Source organism: Brachypodium distachyon, chromosome 2, assembly GCF_000005505.3.
Source record: "Brachypodium distachyon strain Bd21 chromosome 2, Brachypodium_distachyon_v3.0, whole genome shotgun sequence".
Classification (NCBI taxonomy): Eukaryota; Viridiplantae; Streptophyta; class Magnoliopsida; order Poales; family Poaceae; genus Brachypodium; species Brachypodium distachyon.
Window position 1 is genome coordinate 50,875,741 of NC_016132.3, and position 19,707 is coordinate 50,895,447.

At 41.6% G+C, this 19,707-nt stretch overlaps 2 protein-coding genes across 7 annotated transcripts; one reads left to right on the top strand and one right to left on the bottom strand.

Annotated features, from left to right (window-relative positions):
- Positions 1 to 1,482: 1,482 nt before the first annotated feature.
- Positions 1,483 to 6,113, top strand: LOC100821308 (probable myosin-binding protein 6). 3 transcript variants are annotated; one of them, XM_010234113.3, is made up of 6 exons: positions 1,483 to 1,831; positions 2,642 to 3,715; positions 3,800 to 3,967; positions 4,051 to 4,200; positions 4,287 to 4,451; positions 4,524 to 6,113. In XM_010234113.3, exons 2-6 carry the CDS (start codon positions 2,728 to 2,730, stop codon positions 5,759 to 5,761), a joined length of 2,709 nt encoding a protein of 902 aa, XP_010232415.1. In that variant the 5' UTR covers positions 1,483 to 1,831; positions 2,642 to 2,727; the 3' UTR covers positions 5,762 to 6,113. The 3 variants fall into 3 exon arrangements, with proteins under 3 accessions (XP_010232415.1, XP_003569935.1, XP_010232416.1); XM_003569887.4 differs by lacking the exon at positions 4,051 to 4,200 and having other exon boundaries at positions 1,484 to 1,831; XM_010234114.3 differs by lacking the exons at positions 3,800 to 3,967; positions 4,051 to 4,200 and having other exon boundaries at positions 1,485 to 1,831.
- A 149-nt stretch (positions 6,114 to 6,262) lies between these two features.
- On the bottom strand, positions 6,263 to 19,049 carry LOC100840211 (TNF receptor-associated factor homolog 1b). Of its 4 annotated transcripts, none has more exons than XM_024459014.1 (14): positions 18,908 to 19,049; positions 18,087 to 18,317; positions 16,496 to 16,607; positions 15,020 to 15,108; positions 14,868 to 14,936; positions 14,667 to 14,796; positions 13,987 to 14,145; positions 13,092 to 13,455; positions 12,096 to 12,202; positions 11,489 to 11,639; positions 9,770 to 10,164; positions 9,494 to 9,683; positions 8,981 to 9,031; positions 6,263 to 8,325 (listed from the first exon to the last, which is right to left on the bottom strand). In XM_024459014.1, exons 2-14 carry the CDS (start codon positions 18,250 to 18,252, stop codon positions 6,532 to 6,534), a joined length of 3,777 nt encoding a protein of 1,258 aa, XP_024314782.1. In that variant the 5' UTR covers positions 18,253 to 18,317; positions 18,908 to 19,049; the 3' UTR covers positions 6,263 to 6,531. The 4 variants fall into 4 exon arrangements, with proteins under 4 accessions (XP_024314782.1, XP_024314781.1, XP_010232417.1 ...); XM_024459013.1 differs by lacking the exon at positions 18,908 to 19,049 and adding an exon at positions 18,719 to 18,892; XM_010234115.3 differs by lacking the exons at positions 8,981 to 9,031; positions 18,908 to 19,049 and adding an exon at positions 18,719 to 18,891.
- Between the last annotated feature and the right edge of the window lie 658 nt (positions 19,050 to 19,707).

Here is a 19,707-nt window from a genome sequence, read left to right on the forward strand (position 1 = left end):
TCAACTAAACAATTGCTCCGACTAGTAAAATACTCTTAGCTTGCAACGGGCCACCACACTCTCTCCTGCAAATGTACGATGACGAAACTATGTAGAAATCGACATGAATGCTCAAAGTCAATAGAATTTGTGTCACTACGAAGAATATATCCCACACAAACAAGATAATCTTATTATTATGCACACGATGTCTCTTTCACTTTGACTACATGTGCTCGCAAAAACTTGATCATAAATAAAAAAAATAGAAAATGTTGCGCTACCCCATGACTATAGGTGGCCAATTGATCGGGCCAAACAACCCGTGAGCCCGCGGGGCCAAAAAGCATGGAACTAAACAGGTTGTGTTGGCCCGCAAGTCTGGATCTCAAGCCTACGTGCCGGTGCGGTGCGGCACGGCCCATTTAACTTTTTTCAATTTGTTACACAGGCAACCCATGTCATTCTCGATCTGGCGGCCCACTCTGCCACTTCCCTCATTCGTTGCGGGCCTGCCCCCTCCCCAACTACTCCCGACCTGGCGGCCCAGTGCCTGTTCTTCCCTTCTCCCTATCTACATCCAGGACCACCAGTAGGCAGGAGCTAGATCTCCCCAATTCCCCAATCCCATTGATCTGGACGACGAAGCCCCTTCCTCGTCCCTGATCTGGTAGTGGTGCACTGCACGGTCTTGTGGTGGTACAACACGCTTGGTGGCGAAGCACGTGTACGCGGCGCACGGGGGGGGGGGGGGGGGCCGGATCGGAACTTCTGGCAGGGAGAGGATGGATGGATGGATCGTATCAGGAATGCTCACCGCTAACCGCCTGGAGATGCCATCGTGACGTGGCCGTCTGGAGGATTCCCTCGCAAGTTGCAACGGGGATGGATCCCGACCTGTTCCACGGCCGCGCGGGAAACGAGCTAGGGCACAGTGGCCTCGGGCGCGGAGGAGGGAAAGAGAATCGGGACAGGACGAGCGCACACGATGTTGACGCGGGAAACGAGCTAGGGCACGGTGGCCTCGGGCGCGGAGGAGGGAAAGAGAATTGGGGCGAGACGGGCGCACACGATGTTGACGTACGACCGGCGACGCAAGACAGACGTTCTGTTTTCGTTTTCTTGTTAGGGTGCGTGGGACGGCCGGAACAAACGTTTCGTTTTTTACGATTTTTTCCGGTGGCATATGAAGCGTAATTTCGGTGAAGTAACATATCGCCGCGACCGTACTATCACCACCAACTCCAATTTAATATATTGATATAAAAATAATTGACTCCTAATCCAGCGTAGACCCGGTCAAACCACTAAACGACCTTGCTTTAAACCGTCAAAAAAAAACTCGCTTTGAACATGGATCAGCCTCAGCAATCTATGCAGCAGACAGTGGGCCCGGCCTGGTCATCCGCGAGCGTGAACAATCCCGGTCAGACCAGTCTATTATTGATTTCTCCATTCACATCAAGACGTCATTTTCTGCGGGCCAAGCTAATAAGCTCAACCACCGCACGCCTTTCGGCTGGCTCGTCCTCGGGTCGCTGTCCGGCCAGCGGAGATCGGCCGGCTCCTCTCGCTTTTGGTAGGCCGCCTCCACCTCCACCGGCCACCGGCCACCGGCCACCGCCGCCACTCACTTGCTCCCGCTTTCGGTTTTGGCTCGTTTCTACGGATGGGAATATATTGTTCCGCTGCCACCTTTCATTTGTTTTTGCTCCTCCAAGCTGCTACTGCTAGCCTAGCCAGCAGCCCCTTTTGGTGTCCGTTCCTGACGAATCCGCCCATCATACCGCGATCGTAGATCGGCGGATCTCCCCCGGCGTGCGCGCTCGCTAATTCTCCGATCGAACGCAAGGTTCTGATTATATCCTTTCTTTGCCTTTTTCCTGTCCTGGATAACTCGTGATCTGAGCTTAATTAGCTTGTTGGGACAGTTCCGTTGTCTATGCTTCTTTTATGAGATTCTTGCTCGATTATGTGATCATCCTAGTAATCTCGTGGGGTGCTTGATTTTGTGGGGATGGTAGAATTTCACCCCAGATTTCAGGGAAAGAGGGGACTCTTGTTACTCCATAATGGTTATCCCGATATGCTGAATAGAATAGTGCTAGCTTGCTTTGGGTTTTCTTGCCCGATTTTGTTGCGCTGTTGGCAGGGTTTGTTTGGTGAGCTTTGGACAAATTTCAACTTACACCTGGGATCACTCATCCTGCATAACCGTGCTCATGCTTATTGGATTCCTCCCCCTTTTTTTGTCATTTTCGTTTGGTTTCTGTTCATGTGGATGCCCTTTTCAGACTAATTATTTCAACATTCTCATGGTCCTGGGTATCTGCCAGTTGCTAGTTAGCAATTATGGTTGGTGCAGGACACTTTCTTTTCTGTTACTTATAGTGCTTTTCCAACCTGGTGTTCGGGCTTCCTGTCTTTTCTCCAGCTAAGCTTGGGTTTAGTTCGCCAAACCTGTATATATCTCTGCAATAACACTGCCATCATTATTTCTCGTTCATCTTCTCAATGATAGCTTAAAGGCGTACTGATCTGGTGTCTCTAGGCTATGGCTCCAATGAAATTATGTTAATTCTATGACTTGGCAGATTTTTTTTATTAAATATAACAGTGAACTCACACTTTGTTGATTTAACTTTGCTTCGACTCCTTGTAGCAATCCTACTTCAAAGTCAACCACCTTTGACCAATATAAATAGCTTTGGAGCAACTGCTGTGAAGACTTGAGTATATTACTAGACCATGGGGACAAGAATGACAATCCCACAGCGATTACCAGTGGCACTGTCCTCGGCATTCCTCGAGTGGATCTTGATGCTGCTGCTATTCATTGATGCAGTTTATTCCTTCCTGGTCACCAAATTTGCCCGTCTCTGCAAATTACCTGTACCTTGCCCATTCTGCTCAAGACTAGATCATGTTCTGGGTAACGAGGAACCATGCTTCTATAGGGAATTGATCTGCAAAACTCATAAGTCAGAGATCTCATCTTTGGCCTTCTGCCGCCTCCACCAGAAACTTGCAGGTGTGGAAAGTATGTGCGAAGGATGCAGCAGTAGCTCACTTGCTGCAGACGAGAAGCCAAACAACGATGATAACACAGATGAACCCAAGGACGCTGGCGATGCATTTGATAGTAATCGAGGAGATAATGATGTAATTCATTCCCCTCTTACTAGAATTTGTTCATGTTGTGCGGAGAGATTTGAACAACGGAGCATATCGCTGTTTTCTCGAAAGATTGGAGAACTAAAACCTGCTGAACCTGCTAACTCACCTATGATTTGCACAGATTATTCTGTATCAGGTCGGCTGGATGAATCTTTGGAAGCCAAAGACATTTACCACCAGAGTGATCATACATCTCATGAGAGATACAGTGGTCTACAGACGACATCTGACTCCAAGGTCGAGGTTCCTTGTGCTGATGATGGCAGTCATTCACACCCTCATGAAGCCTATGATATGGAAACTGACTTGCTGGTAGATTCAGTTGTTGAGAAACCAGTTCTTCCATGCCCTGAGGTGATCAAGTCATCTCAAGGGAATGTGCAGAAAGAAGACAAAGTTACTTACACCGGTGATATATCTTCAGCATATCCTGTTCTGGATGATCATGATCCTGACAATGTGATTAGTGCGAGTGAAATGGAAGCAAAGCACAGGTCACCTGAAAGACGGGCATCACTGCATGACCCCCCAATTGCTATTGAAGAGTTGTGTTTAGAAGGTAAATTCAATTTCCCAGACAGGGATAACTCACCCACTTCTTTTCAGTTGACGCATCTATAATATGGCATATACAATTGTGCAGATGCCACAATTCCCCAAATTCCAGTTGTATCAATTGGTGTGTTGCCTAAAATTATTGGTGAAACTGAAACATGTGTGAGGAAGAGTGAAAGAAGCGTTGATCCATATATATCTCAACTCGCAATACCAGAACAACACTATGCTTTTTCAGGGGACAAAAACATAAAAGGTAAGATATCTTGATTATAATTCATAACCAAATGAGAATGGCATCAGGTTTCTGTTCTTCTAAAACACATGAAACATTGTTAGATAATCTGGAAGAAGCTTGCGGTTCAGAAATCACTGTTATATCAAGTGGTGTGTTTCACCAGAGAAGCGCATTAACTAATGATCTAGATACAAGTGAACCAGTAGACCAGGACTCCCAACATAGTGCTTCAGAAGATAGATATCTAAAAGGTTTCTTAGTTTTGACTATTTTACTGTAGCATTCTTGTACCATATTTTGCTGGACCTCAGTATTTTTGTTATGTTTTCTCTTTCAGATAATGTCGGGGATAACCACGTTTTACAGGTTAGTGCCGACTTAGAAACTCTTGTTGAAGTTGAAGGTCATCCTAAGGAAGCTGAACCCATTGGTGATACAGGAATGCATGTACTGACATCTCAAGACCCTTCCAATGCAGATTTCGAAGATATGATAACAAAAGGTTTGTTACTTTGTAAATTCTATCCAGAACAATGATTAAAATGTTGTCCTTATGTTTAACCATTTTGCTTAGATTTTACGGAAGAGGCTCATATTCCCCCTGTAGCTGCTAGATCAAGTGGTGAAGTATCTCAGGGTCTTGATGCTATTGAGGAAAATCCCCAAACAAGCGAAACCATTGATGAAAGAAGACCATCTCTTAGCACTCAGATTAGCATGAACGAAGCCTACAATCTTGCCATTGGTATCAAGGGTAGCTTGCCATCCCCTACCTTGACAGATGTGATTCTTGGGAAGGGCTCTTGTTCTAGTGTAAATGAAGAATTAAGGCTACTACTATCACAGCTCTCAGCTTCCAGGGGGCTTGAGGCAACTTGGGTTGACCCGGGCCCTAGTCCACGGGCATATGGGCGTGGTGATGATTTGATAGTGCAGAACATAACAAAAAGAATTTCGATCGAGAGAAATGTTTCTGGTTTGGAATCGCTAGATGGAAGCATCATTAGTGAGATGGAAGGGGAAAGCACCATCGACCGGTTGAGACGACAGATTGATCTAGACAGGAAGTCCATACACCTTCTCTGCAGGGAGCTGGAAGAAGAGAGGAATGCTGCAGCGATTGCTGCGAGTCAAGCATTGGCCATGATCACCAGGCTTCAGGATGAGAAGGCAGCAATGCAGATGGAAGCTTCGCATTACCAGCGGATGATGGACGAGCAAGCAGAGTACGATAGCCAAGCTCTTGTGGAAGCCAACGAGCTGCTTGCTCAAAGAGAACAACAAGTAGAGGAATTGGAAGCTGAGCTTGAAAACTACAGGACAAAGTTTGGAGATGGAGGACCAACAGAGAAACAAGACACTCAAGTTCCCTTAAAAGAACAAAACACAACTACATCGTTCCTTGAACATGAGAGGTCATACATAGCAGAATGTTTAAGGAAACTGGAGCACAAACTTCAGTTGTACTCCAACAGTACTTTTACAGATCTATCAAATTCAGATGCTATAGAGTACGACCTTTCCGACAAAATGCTCGACACTCTACAATGTCAAAAGAGCTCAAGGGAGACACGAGATCCCGTTCCCTTGGTCAAGGAAAGTCAGTCACCAACAATGAATGGGGAGATTGATGTATCCACATTTCAAGAGGAAATCTCCAACTTGCATAAAAGATTGAAGACACTAGAAGGAGACCGCGACTTTCTTGAGCACAGCATAAACTCCCTTCGGAATGGCAAAGAAGGTGTATTGTTCATAAGGGAAATTGCCTGCAACCTCAGACAACTAAGAGGGATTGCAATTGACAGATAGCACGCTCCCACTTGGTTTTTATCTGTTCATGCAAAACATCTTTGTGCAGCAAATTATCACCTACCTTGTACATTCCATATTTCTGTACCCTCTGAAATCGTTGTTAGGCTGCCACACACCAAGCTTTGTTTTTAACTAACGGAAAATTTACACACAAAAATACTTGTAAGCATGAAAGGCAGAACGTACTTGTAGGCAGAGCTCTATGTTTTTTTATTAGAGGAGTGGGTTTGTTTTACATATTGAGATGGTAGTGACAAAATACCAAGTGGTCGTCTCTTTATTATTCTTTCGACAAACAAGTGATACATACTTGAGAAATATACATGTATAACCTGGTTGAGTTGTGACATCTGCGGTATCTTCCAATTTTCATTACATTTTCATTACCTTTGGGTCCAGTTATCCAACACGGTGCTGCAAAATCTCATCACTTCCTTTCCTGTATTCCTAACAGCTCTCTGCCCATAACAAAAATCCAAAGCACATCTAGCTTTAGCATTGCAAGCAAAATCTAAAAATTTCCCATAATGGGGGATGGGGTAGCCATACAACCTGCACGGTTGACATGTTAGCTGCAGTTCCCAACACCAAAAAAATAGCAAAAAAGATAGTCAAGGAAACACAGCAGCACTCAACATGCAATAGAACAGACTAACCACGGCAATTTACATGATGAACCTTTCTTTTGCCCTTTTCAAATGAGAAATTACAAATCAAAGGCCATGGCGAACCTTCGACCTGGCATTATTCTGGATTGTGTACATGCATTACCATTGCCCGTTGGCACGGCGATAGAGGTATTCCTCATTCACCCTCCCACTCGCATGATTGGTGTAATCTCCTACCTGCTGTGGAAATGCATTCGGGTTAACTCCAGGATGCACCATTGGATTAGGATAGCTATAAAGCCAAGGCTTAGATGAAACAGAGTCCACCCTTCCATTGGAATAAGCGTCCGATGTGGAAAAATGTCCCTCTCTCAGCCTGTGTAGAGCATTCATCCTGTCATAAGCCCCCAGGTAACCCTCGTCATAGTAATGGTCGGTTAGGTTCAACCGGCCAGAACTACTTAAAGAAGCCATGTCAGCCTCTGCTAAGTTGCCTCTTGGAGAAAATGGCAAGCCAAATGTACGGTATTCCTGGAGGGGAGATTGTGCCATGCTCACATTGCTTTGTTCCTCCTCAAGTAAGTCGTTGATTATATCAAGATGCGGAAATTCTTCACCCACTGAACCCTGCAGCTGATGATGTGAGACCAAATTTGTAGGGATATCCCTCTGGAACCGCCTATGTGGAATTCCCCCAAACCTGCCTTCTTCTGTCTTACTGTTGCTTGTTGGATGATAAGAATTATCATTCCAAGGGTGTATGCGTGCATCAGCATTGATTATCTGTTGGTATGGAGTAGAGGCACCATCCCTCCACATGTGTTTGCTAGCATCACCGCCACCTTTCCACGGGTGCCAATTATCAAGAACTTCCAACTTGCCCAGCCCAGACATGAATCCTTGATTACCAGGTAACTGGACATTCCGTCCAAGAGGAGGCACCATAACAGATGTTGCCGATGGATATGTTGATAGTGGTTGCGAAAGTGCATTGCTTTGGCCTAGAGAAGATGAGTTATCAACACTTGACAAGGTCGTATCAAGATTACCCTTACCGATCATGGCATTTCGGTAGGTCTGTGGTACATAACTTGGGACAGGGGAGGAGGGCTCAATGCGGGATTGTCTAGACACACTCAGCGAACGTGACAGCAATGGGGGAACTTGAACTGCAGATGTAGGTGTTAAAGTTGCTCTTGGTGCCTGGAACAGAGGAGCACTTGAAGGCCTTGATGCTGAAGTTGGAGTTTGTGGAACAGAAGAGACAGCAGTCCTTTTAGAAACAATACTTTTTCGAGCTTCTGAATTAGACTGTGATACCGCGTTAACTGGCACAACCTTATCAACCTGAGGTGCAGGTGATTTTGGCAGAGCTGGAATAGCTTTAGCAACTCTTTCAACCTGTGGTGCAGGTGACCTTGGAGGAGCTGTGATAGCTTTAGTAGCCTTGTCAGCCTGACATTTAGATGATTTGGGGGGAGCTGGAATAGCATTAGTGGCCTTAGCAACCCGTGGTGCAGGTGATTCAGGGGGAGCTTGGGTAGCTTTATTAACCAGTAGCAAGCTTGAAGGAAGTGTAGCAGCTTTATCAACTGGCAGCAATCTTGAGGTGACTGGAGTAGCTCCATCAACTTTCAGGTTCGAACTTGACACATGTTCTTTGGACAAGACTGGTTCAGCCTTACTTGGAGTGGGAGCGACAATAGGTCCAGATTCTGTGCTTCTGGTGGTGTTTGGCGCTGCTGGAGTGACTCCATTGGCACCATTGGTGTCTACAGGTAGGGACTTAGGAGGCCGTGCACACATACTTGCATCAGAACTAGTTACTGGGGGTCGCACTGGGCTCTTCACAACATTATGGATCTTTTCCAAAGAGCTTGATGAGGATGCTGCGTCAGCTGCTGCTTTCTTTTCCAAATGAGCCTTGAGTAGTTTCCTGCCCTCAACTTCCTTCTGAAACATGCACGAATGAAAATAGACTAATCAACATTTTAGCACGCAAAAACAAATAAATAAACAAGTGAACAGATAGTTGACCAATTGAAATGTTACAAACCAATTTTGGTTAATATTTACTAAATTGTTATAATGCTAATATGAAATGAGTAGCAAAATATTAGACGAAATTCTAATTCGCGAAGTGAATCCCAACAAAGCATTCCTCCATCTTTCTAATTGAAGACCAACATTTGAAGTCAGATCCTTAAACTTAAACCAAACTTTGTGTTTAGTTCCAATAACAAGCTAAATCAATCCCCGTAACTGTTGTTTCCTCCTGCAGCAGGTTGATTTTATTAGAATGCTCACCACTAGATTTCTTATACTCCCTCCGTCCCATATTAAGTGACTTTCTATTACATGTATCTAGACGCTTTTTAGGCATAGATACATCCATATTTGGACAAATTTGAGTCACTTAATATGGGACGGAGGGAGTATTAGTGGTCTGTTGAATAAAACTTCATGTCCTGTGAAATTCTGTAACTTTTTAGTGACATGAGCACCTACTAGTTTTGTTTGAAGATCTGGAGGCAGTCCATGCTATCTCTATCCATACAGCAAAAGGAGGACAAATTCCAAGAGTACTACAAGCCTAGGTAACACATACCCCGCAATATAATAGCAACAGCAGTTCCGGTGTTTGCTGCTGCATTGAATTCTGTAGCAATTTAACTCCGAACCAATAGTTAGTCACAGCAAAACTACTACTCCAGATAACAGAAGTACTCCCTCCGTTACATGATATAAAGCATATTAAGTCTCGTTAAGACAAGGCTTTGACCAAGAATTACTCTTTTAATACGTGGCTTGTAAGATATGAAACCACAACAATTATTACGTACTTTGATAAGGAATCTAGCAATACTAATTTCATGTTATATAAACGAAATCTTAACATAGTAATTTGTGGTCAAAGCCTTGTCTTGATGAAGCCTTATATGCCTTTTCAAATAGAACGGAGGGAGTACAAATTTATCATTAATAACCATCGTTTAATTCAAAAGTAAGGATAACGATCAAATTCTTGAGATGACCGTTTTCACAGCTAGGATGAGGCCAATGAATAATAAAAAACTGATCGGAAAGCCAAGCTCAATACTATATGAAAGAGTAACCTGACCTCATGTAGACGTTGCCCAAGCTTCTCAAGCCTATCTTTTAAGGTGAGTATAACAGTCTCCTGGTCAAGCTTTGGAGCCGGTCCACAGTCCGATGCATTGCGGTCTGAACTGGCAGTGCTTGAGGGAAGATCATCCTCATCTTCGGCATTGTTCATGCTGCTTGTGGCCCTGCTGCGCTGAGTTCTCCCTCTGTACATGGATTAAATTAAAGACGTTCTAGATGGCATGCAAATAGAAATGGTACAAACTTAACCCGAGACAAAGTGCTAACCAACCTATTAGGTGATACCAAGGTAGTTCTTTTGCCTTTTATAATGTTCATAGTACCAGATTCCGATGAACATGACAATGAGTTGTTCTCCGTAACAGAGTTCTTCAGAGTGTGGACATTTTCCGTCTCAATGCCAACATCATTCATTGCATTCACAGGTTGTGAAATTTTGTCACCTACATTAGTTTGACATACCTCAACTATCCCATCTAAATTGTCTGATACATCTGAAGCACCTTCCTCGGAGGTATCAACTTTCATGGCTACTTGTCCTGCCTGCTTAGAATCATCCATATCCTGAATTGTGCATTCATCTTCATCCTTCTCAGGAAAATTTGAATCAGATTTTTCGCCTCTATCCTTATCTTTAACCTTCCGATTGTTCTTCTTTTGTTTGGCCTAAAATTGGTAATTCAAGATTGTGTAAGTAAGAGAGTCCAACACTGCGTAAACACTCAAAACAAATTAAGCTTAATATATCATAGTACTCTGAACAGTGATACTGACGTGCAACACATCCAGCAATATGCACATTACCATGCACATGATAACTGACTGAACAGTAAGACAGCTCACTTGCTATGTTGACTATGAAGTGGTACTCCCTCCGGTTCGGTATACAAGGCACATCCAAAAAACGCTATAACCAAGGAGAACTAAGTGAGTGTTCGACACGTATAAACCATACCTCTCCTTCATGCATTGGCTGGTCAAAAGCGTGGCTGAATGTGCATTGGCTCGTTTGGTTTAATCTATTTCTTTTTTTGAACGGGGATTTAATCTAATTAATTTCAGCATGGATGGGAGATTGGGATTTCGAGATTTTGGAGATAGGCTTTGTATAACTGGAGGGAGTGAAGTATAGTAATGGAACGATAAAATGAATAAAAATCACCAACAGACTAGCTGATCGGAGATGCTAATTCCTATCCTAATAACTTGTTCACCACAAGAACAACTACCATCAACAACTTGATTATCTCAACAAAAGGCACAAGAATATCAAAAGTAAACAATACTTGTAGCATCAAGAGGTCATTAAAACTAGAAAGGAGTTACTAGTCAAACTGTGACATTCAAGTTTAGGTTCAGCAAAGCAGTTTGCACTTGATCTATTATGCATGAGTTGATGCCAGAATTCAGATGTCCTTACGGGCTACGGAGGTTTAAGGCCATTAGCTCATAATGCACAATGACGATTTAATGATTTTTAAAAAGGGAAATAGTATGAATGTATGATGCCAGAATGAAGCGGTGAGATTTAGAACAGAAATCAGGACAGCTTGTTTTTTCAGTTCAATATTCAAGTGAGTAAATCTGTTGATTTGGAACAGTTCCCACCCACCACAATACACTACTGGACGCTCATCAGTAACAGGGCAGAAAATGAGAATGAGAGCTCAACCAAAGCTCAGAACTCTGGAAATTTGACAGGCATCAAGCCAATCAAACGAGTGTACAGTAGACATTAGTCAATACTCGATAAGAAGAATCATCAAGAAAACCCTAGAAGCAAATTCTCTTCCAATATACTCCAGCAGTTAAACATTTCGCTAGTTCGCCATGTTCAAGTAAAAACCAAAGGAAAGCTATCATCATATCACCCTGCTAGCTAACAGCATCCAGCTACAGGTCATTTAATGCAAGGATATGTTTTTTAACAATTTCAATGCAACAAATTAAAAGAGAGGGAGGATGTGCTGAACCGCATCAAGAATGTGACCTGTTTTTTCTTTGCACGCTTCTCCTTATCAGTGGTACTGCTACGCCTCCCCTTCATCTCATTTTCAAGGAGCCCAGCTTCTTCCTCTTCACGAATAAGCTCCTCTTGCCTCTTCAAAGCAACAGCTTCTTGATAAGCGACCTCAATCCCACTAACATAAGCAATAGGAAACATGTGAGTTATCTAGTACAAATATCAAATGTATCAGACAACGCCAGTACGCCATTATATTTCTAACTTCTAAGCAGAACTGAGGGACAAGCTCAAAATTGGTGTAAAAAATCACTTGTTCAGTTTTCTAAGATATATTCGAAAGGTACACGCTTCAATTCAAAACAGCAGGAAAACATTGAAAAAATGTGAGATACGCAGTTATGTAAAAATCTTAAATACAGGGACCACATGAATCATCTGATTGATCAAGGACTGAACAGAACCACATGAATCATCTGATTGATCACGGACTGAACAGAAAATGGACTAAAAATTCCAAAAAGAAAGAGTGGAGGACACAGTCGAGGCCATAAATGTTGGCCAAATTAATAATATATCGACCCAGTAAACTAATCACACAGAGGTAACAAGATGAAATAAATAAATAATTTACCTAAATATATGAGAGAGAACAAATGTTTCAAGTATCTTCTGACTGAACTCAGTTAGGCGCTTTTCTTCATGCTCAATTGAGACTTTAACTTCTCCAGAACTACCATCCTAGAAAAATGATAATAACGAAAAGTGAGCAGCACAACAATAATCATACTGCAGAAAAATAATCATAATGCTTGCAACCACCAGACTTTAAGAATTCAAGACTACTAATAATCATACTGCAGAAAAACTGAGCCTAATATTGTAGTAATAATAAGATATATTGGTATCCCTGAAAAAAAAAAGTAAGAATATATTGGGTACGTAGTCTCTGCTAGGAGTCTAGGAGTGATATAAAAGAATCCAAGAAGGACCTAGCTATTGCAACCTGAGGTTCTAGCATGATAGTTCAAATGTACGAGGCTATAAATTCTTTATGCTGATCCCTCACCAGATGGGTTACCATGGGATATCAACATAAGCTAGCCTAGGCAACCATGCAAGAAGCTAAATGATATACAAGCTAGCAAATAAAACCATGCAAGAACTATGAATGGCAGTAAAAGCAGAGGCACTTGGTGATAATCTTTTTTTTAAAACAAAGACCGCTGATTGCAGCTTGAATTTATCTGGCCAGGTAAACCAAATTACAGAATAAGATCAACTAGCATTTATATAGGTCATCCAATGGTTCTGTTTGGTCCAAAAATATTCAATGATTCTGTGACCAGTTTCAACCAGGAGCATCCATCAAAAATGGCAAATTCAAGAAAATGAAAACTCTGCAATAGGAAGCTTTATTATTCAAAACACAACAATCCAATAGAAACAATTAAGAAGGATGTAAATATGAAAATAATTAAGTTAAATAATTGAAGGAACTGGGAGATATGAAAAGGAGCTCGATATAGGACACAGACCAGACAAGTTTTTAGCCAGGATAAGTTAATTCCTATCAAGATGACCAAACAAAAGAAATATTAATGTACAGTAAATCATATACCAATACTACCTTAGTGCGACTCTGGGAGCATTTGTCATCCTTTGGAGACAGCGGTTGACAAGGCAGGGGTTCTAAAGCTGCCCTCTCAAGCAAAGCTAGGACATCGCCAGATAAAACAAACATGTCCATATCAACATGGATCATAGACGTTGACAACTCCTCTGAGTCCATTAATCTTCCTCTACCGTTCATCCCCTTGCTCTGGTGCTCGAGTGCCTTCAATCCTGTATGCAGGGAGTCCATAACTAATGTTGAAGTTACTTCTTTCTCTACAAAGAAATGCTTCACAATTATTTTCAATACAATGTCGCTCTTCTCTCTGGACATGCGACGTCTTGTGCTTGGGTCAATTGCAAGCCAGAAAGCACGGAAACTGCAACAGCAAGAAAAACATGCATTATAATTAAAATTACACATGCGCCCTCCGGTCCAAAATATAAGTATGAACTTTGTTGACCATCAAACTTTCTAAAGTTTGACCAAACTTTTAACAAAAGATATTAACATCTTCTATACAAAATCAATACACTATGCAAGCAAATTTCATGATGGATCTAGTGATCTTTATTTAGCACTGCAGTTGTTGATAAAAAATTCACAAACTTGGTCAAACTTTAGAAAGCTTGACTTAAGAGTTCAGACAAAATTTATACACCTTATATTTTGGAAGATATTAACATCTACTGTACCAAATCAATAGTATGCAAACAAATTTCAAGATGGATCTAGTGATCTTCATTTAGCACTGTAGCTGTTGATAAAAAAAAAAATCTATGAACTTGGTGTCAAACCTTAGAAAGTTTTACTTCAGACAATATTTATACGCCTTATATTTTGGACCATGGGGAGTATTTCTGCTGTTTAAGGGTCACGTCATATGGCATTCAAAAACTAATTGACTAACCTGGACCATCCCATTTTATCCTCAATGAGCTTGGTAAGTTTATTTCTGCGTTCTTCAACAAAGCGCCGGTAAATTTGCTCTATATTTGTCATATAGACACGGAGTAATTCTCGGCGATATGGGCGATTAAGGCAACGAAAAGGGCGGTCAACTTTCTCCCTCCAATATTGAAATAAGACAGAAAAAAAAGTTACATAAGGTCTTTGCAACCAATTAATGAGAATTAAGTACAATGAAGAATATAGACAATGAGCAAAGTATAGTTCTCAAATATATCCAAATAACCGAGTGCATAATAGGTCGTGCACATTGACACACTGAAGACAGAAAAAGCTCAATTTTAAACAACATAAGAGTGAAATAACGGCCTCAACATAAGAACGAACGCTGGATATTGCAATCAGAAACTGTCCAAAGAAGGTTTCCTCATACATGAGCAATGTGCACATCTTGCAACAGGATAAAATTAGGATATACAGGATCACAAATGTAAGCTTTAAGATTGGAATTATCTAGGAAAGCATAAAATACTAACAAAATACCTAATCTCAAGTGCATAGTATGAACAATCAAATTAAAAGAGTTTCCATACTACAGAAGCAATGGAGATTATCTTTAATAATAGGGAGCCTAAGTGCAGTAAAAATCTTTGAATTAACAATTGTGAAAATCAATACTACCTAATAACTTGAACTTGAGCTATGATTTCAAGAACATCATCAACAAGAAAACCATCTTGAATCTTTGACAACTCCATGAACTTCTTCCATCCCCAGTCATGCTCCTTTTTCCAGAATTTGTGCAAGGTGTCTGAAAAAGGTACTTGGTTAACCTCTATTGTCTGTTTATCTCAAAAGGGAAAAACTGTCAATTGATTTTACCGGAATATTTAACTTTCTTAGGATCAAGATTGCCCACAGCTATGGTGAACTGTGCAAACTGGCTCCATCCTGAAAGTGTCAAGGGAATGATTAAAAAAAATACTTTGAGGACAAGAGATTATTTATGCAACATGTTATCACTGAAACCAAACCTGGGAGGTGTTTGTCATGATCTGCGACACATAGAAACAATGACAAGTGATTGGAGACATCACATCCTTGAGGGTAAACTAGAATATACCTGCAAAAAGGAACAACTGCAGATGGGAAAGGTGCCAAACAAATGATAATAAAATAGCATGTCATGAGGGAGAAAAGGCTAGTTTACAACTTCGCATTGACTAACTATCTCAGGGGCCTTGGAAGTATGAAAAGAACTACGACCTCCATTTCTGAATTAAGAAGTCCTAGTTTTGTCCTAAGTCAAACTTTTAAAAGTTTGACGAAATTTATAGAAAAACCTACTAACGTCTACAATATCAAATAAGTATACCGTGAAAAAAAATATCATAATAGTTTAAATAAAACTAATTTAGAGTTATGGATGTTGATAGATTTTCCTATAAACTTGGTCAAACTTACGAAGTCTGACTTAGGACAAAGATAGGACTTCTTATATACTCCCTCTGTTTCTTAAATTAAGGCCTATATTGTTTGCTTTGACCGAGCCTTTGACCAAGAATTAGTCTATTAATATATAATTTTTGTGTAATAAAATTGATAACATTGTATTCATATTCACAAATACTTGTTTGTAGTTATGATTTGTATCACATAAGTCACACGTCGATAGAGTAATCTTTGGTCAAAGGCTCGGTCAAAGAAAACAATATACATCCTAATTTAAGGAACGGAGGGAGTATTTAGGAACGGAGGAAGTAGAATACAGAAGAAAATTATAGAAAATAAATTTGGCCAGCTAGCACTCTATAAGCACCGACCTGCCTTTGGAAGAGGTGAAATAAAATGAACAACACTCGTTAAATGCTCATTTGAATTCAAAAATAGTTGCACTGATAGTAGGTTAGGCCCATTGATTAATGCATCAATCAGCAGTGCCTAATGTTAGCAAAGATGGTACCAACTCAAAGAAATTGATCAAACAGAAACTACTTGATATACAGGACAGCTTTGACATCTTACAGAGATATTCAAGTTATGTACGGCAAGTTGGCCCAGTTCCATATAGGGACACAAAGCTTTCTTTTCAGGATCCAGAAAACAGCATGTGTAAAATTGAAGTGAACAATCTAGCATCATGCTGAAACATGATAAAGACTAACCCAGCTGTTGAACAATTAAATTTGCATATATTAGGAATGTCCACGTGCATTTACCACTAACAACGATGGCACTAGAGTTCAACACCATTATGAAAAGATTCTCTTACTTGCAACACTGCCGAACAAAATGGAGAAAGACATGAGCTGGAAAGCATAGTAATACCAGCAATCATTCATACATGATAGGCTAAAGGGAATGCTGGTCAATCTATAATGGCACATAACACAGAATACTAAACCAGACACATTTTGATGTAGGTTCATCACTGGACCAAAATAAACGGAAGCAGAAAAGAGAAAGGACAGAACACCATCATTTCAGATAATTATCATTGGGCACCCTACCACTTAAAACCACCAGCTTCAAATGGTTCACTTTTCATTTCTCTCTTCTTCTCCTTTGAAAAGTTTTTGATTTTCCAGGTATGTCCTCCGAATAAATTTGAAGGACCGGGTCCTGAGATAATAACAGTCAGAGATTAGCAAAATGAAACGGACCACAATTACCACTGAACTAAGTACTATCATAAGTTCCAGAGAAAAAGAAAAACACATGTTAATTTGGAAAAGCTGACCAGTCAATATACTGTCATGATCTGCCCTGAAACAAGTGCCAGGTTTAGTTCTTCAATTAAATCAACCATAAATGATGATACAAAAATATAAAAGTAGCCACACACATGGTTAGTGTGCACTTTTCAATTCAAAACTGTACGAATCAAAACAACAGAATGAAGAATTACATTCTACAAGGATAAGTTTTAAATAATCAAATTGTACAGGGTCATGGGCAAACAATGCCTTGGAATTAAGTTTACATTGCAAGCTTTTGAAAGCGTTGAAAATGCAGCACATTGCACAGACCTAGAAATATTACGACTACTGCAAATATCCACTTGGGTGTAACTGTGCATGTGCACATGCAGTACATATGATGAACCTAAAATTACATCAACTACCGCGTTAGTTACTTCTGGTTGCAACAGTGCAAGTGCCCATGTGTTAATAATTTCCGGACAAAACATTATGTATATTATAGACCAGCCAATAATACCATACAAAATCCATATGGCTACAGTTCTCTGCTATTTCAAGGTGTAAAAGCAATCTCCATGTTCTAATGAAAGAGTGGCCACTTAAATATCAGTGTTCATGGATTAGAGAATGCATGCATGTAGTATTGTACAAAGATCCTTAAGTTGGAGAGTATATAAAGTAACCCAAACAGCCAAAGCATTTCAGACCACTTAAGTCCTCACCCAAGATTAAGCCGAATCACCAATAAGGTTAATAACCTAACCCAGCAAAATTGATTCTGTTTTAACTGTTAACCCAGCTAAACCATCTAGCCAAACAGTATTTTATATACTAACTACCTTCACTGTCAAACACAAATTGTGTGCTAACTTAGTTATTTTAACCCCTACAAAAACACAACCTTAAAAGCAGAGATAGTACAGGAACCCAAAGCCAAAGGCGCGATACTCGGAAGAAGAATTGTATTGACTGTGGCATATATTCAACATTTTAATGTGTACCAAAGAAACAGATTATAGGAGTAAGTAAACCAATCAAGTTTATTTTGGTATCGCTTTCTCCAGAAAACACATCAAAGAAATGGCCTTCTATTTATTTTGTATTGGGTTGCTAATACTGAACGATTTTTCTTATCTAGTCCTTTCACATCTTCATATGATTTCTGCTTGGAATATGAATAACACTCAGCAACCATAATTACTCTCCAGCACTCGTCTACCAGCCTCATATATTTGAGTATAACATTTGTCCTTGAAAGAAACTACTGCTAGCACTTAGTTAAGGAAAGGCTATCTGTTTTTTGTTTCTGCAAAGGCCATTTAACTTGAGCACTACTGATATCTTTGGCCTTAGCTTATAATAATAAACATCACATTAGACAAAGAACGTATTTGCGCACCTGGATCATCATCTTCGCCATCAGTGTCCCAAAAAGGAGGAGATGTAGAAGGGCTATCATTATCTACCTGGTCACAGGCTCGCCATTCAGACAGGGAATCACCGGACACACTGTGATCCTCATCTCCCAACTCAGTAGTGCTTCCAGCAGAATCATCAGTTAACATGGCCCCAGAATTCACCAACTTGGCCAATTCGAGAGTCAGCTGGGCAGCGTGGACTGAACTTAGAGCTGCAACAGAAACAGTAGAAGGATGAATATATGCTGAATTCAAACACTCCTCATTCCTCAAAACGACAAATTCTAACGAAATGTGAATGCTAAACCATCAAAGCTCCTGCTAAAGCGAAAGCACCCCGTTGGGGCACCCCCCATGGAATTCCAATGACAGATAGACAGGTGAAGCTATAAGCAGGTAGGGGAAACCTAACACGTCTTCCCACCAGCAAACGTAGAATTTATTTTCACAGTTGGCAATCCCCAATCGCGACCAAACAGGTCGGAACCTAACCCTCAAACCCTAGTCCCCAGTCCCCACGAGCACCCGCCGCTGGCATCGCAACTGCGCCCCGGCGACCGGTGGGCGTGGGGCACCCGATCCAGTGGCCTGTGGGGAGAGCCTAGGTGTTCACCTGCGTCGGCAACGGCAACGGCAACGGCAACTGAACACAACGGCGGACAGAGTCAGAGAGAGCTGCGGCGGCGGCGAGACGAAATGGGCAGACAAACAGGGGAGAGAGCGAGAGAGAAAAGGGGCGAGAATATTTGTTTCGGGGAATTTATACTAGCCACGAGAGATGAGATGTGTGATGAGCTTTTACCCTCCTCGCAATCACAAAGGCAAGGTCCGATACTCTCTTTTCTGACCCGAGAGATGCGCGCACCCGTGCGGCGAACCACGCGTCGGTGGGGAATTTTGGGGACCGAGCCGCAAATCGGAGGTGCACACAGTCGCGCGGATCTGCTCGAATGGGTATCACATAAACGCAAAGATAAGCCTAAATCACGTGCATCAAACGACAGTCACGAAGACGAGTGTAGATCACATTTATCGAACGACACCGATGTAAAGCGTAGATCACGTTTATGTTCGCGTTGAGTAGTACCCACACAAGAAACATTAAACTTCTGAATCACATACGAGGGAATTGCAACTAGCGATTTGAAGAATTCCCATCTACGATTCGCTTATCTTGAACTTAAATTATTCAAATCGAACTTACCTTTTTTGTTTGCGTAGACGTAATATCGATGGGAGCCACGTGTGGAGCCGCCACGCGAAGTCGATAACACCTCGAACCAATTTGACCGGCGACGGACCTCGTCGGAGGAACGCCGAAGCGACCCCATCATAGACGCTCCGATGGATCCAAAGGGTAGCGGCGGCGGGGGCTCAAACCCTAGATGCAGGGGAGAGAGACAGTCGATGTGATCGGTGGGGGCGGGGGGGGGGGGGAGATGTGTTCGGGTGCAAGGAGGGGTCGAGGTCGGCAGTGGCATTCAAGACGTAATTTCGACGCAAAGGAAGGGTGTTTGTTTAAACTAGAAAATGAGCGTGTGGCTGACGAGGTGAGAAGTTCGTCTGATAGGATTGGGGGTTATTTTGGGGACTGAGCAGCAA

Coding starts and splice junctions, on each gene's coding strand:
- LOC100821308 (XM_010234113.3), top strand. CDS start 2,728: ATGGGGACAAGAATGACAATCCCACAGCGATTACCAGTGGCACTGTCC. Junction 4,201..4,286: donor AGAAGATAGATATCTAAAAG/GTTTCTTAGTTT, acceptor TTTCTCTTTCAG/ATAATGTCGGGGATAACCAC. Junction 4,452..4,523: donor CGAAGATATGATAACAAAAG/GTTTGTTACTTT, acceptor CATTTTGCTTAG/ATTTTACGGAAGAGGCTCAT.
- LOC100840211 (XM_024459014.1), bottom strand. CDS start 18,252: ATGTTAACTGATGATTCTGCTGGAAGCACTACTGAGTTGGGAGATGAG. Junction 14,797..14,867: donor TAAGAAAGTTAAATATTCCG/GTAAAATCAATT, acceptor TACCTTTTTCAG/ACACCTTGCACAAATTCTGG. Junction 11,640..12,095: donor GTTCTCTCTCATATATTTAG/GTAAATTATTTA, acceptor TGCTTATGTTAG/TGGGATTGAGGTCGCTTATC.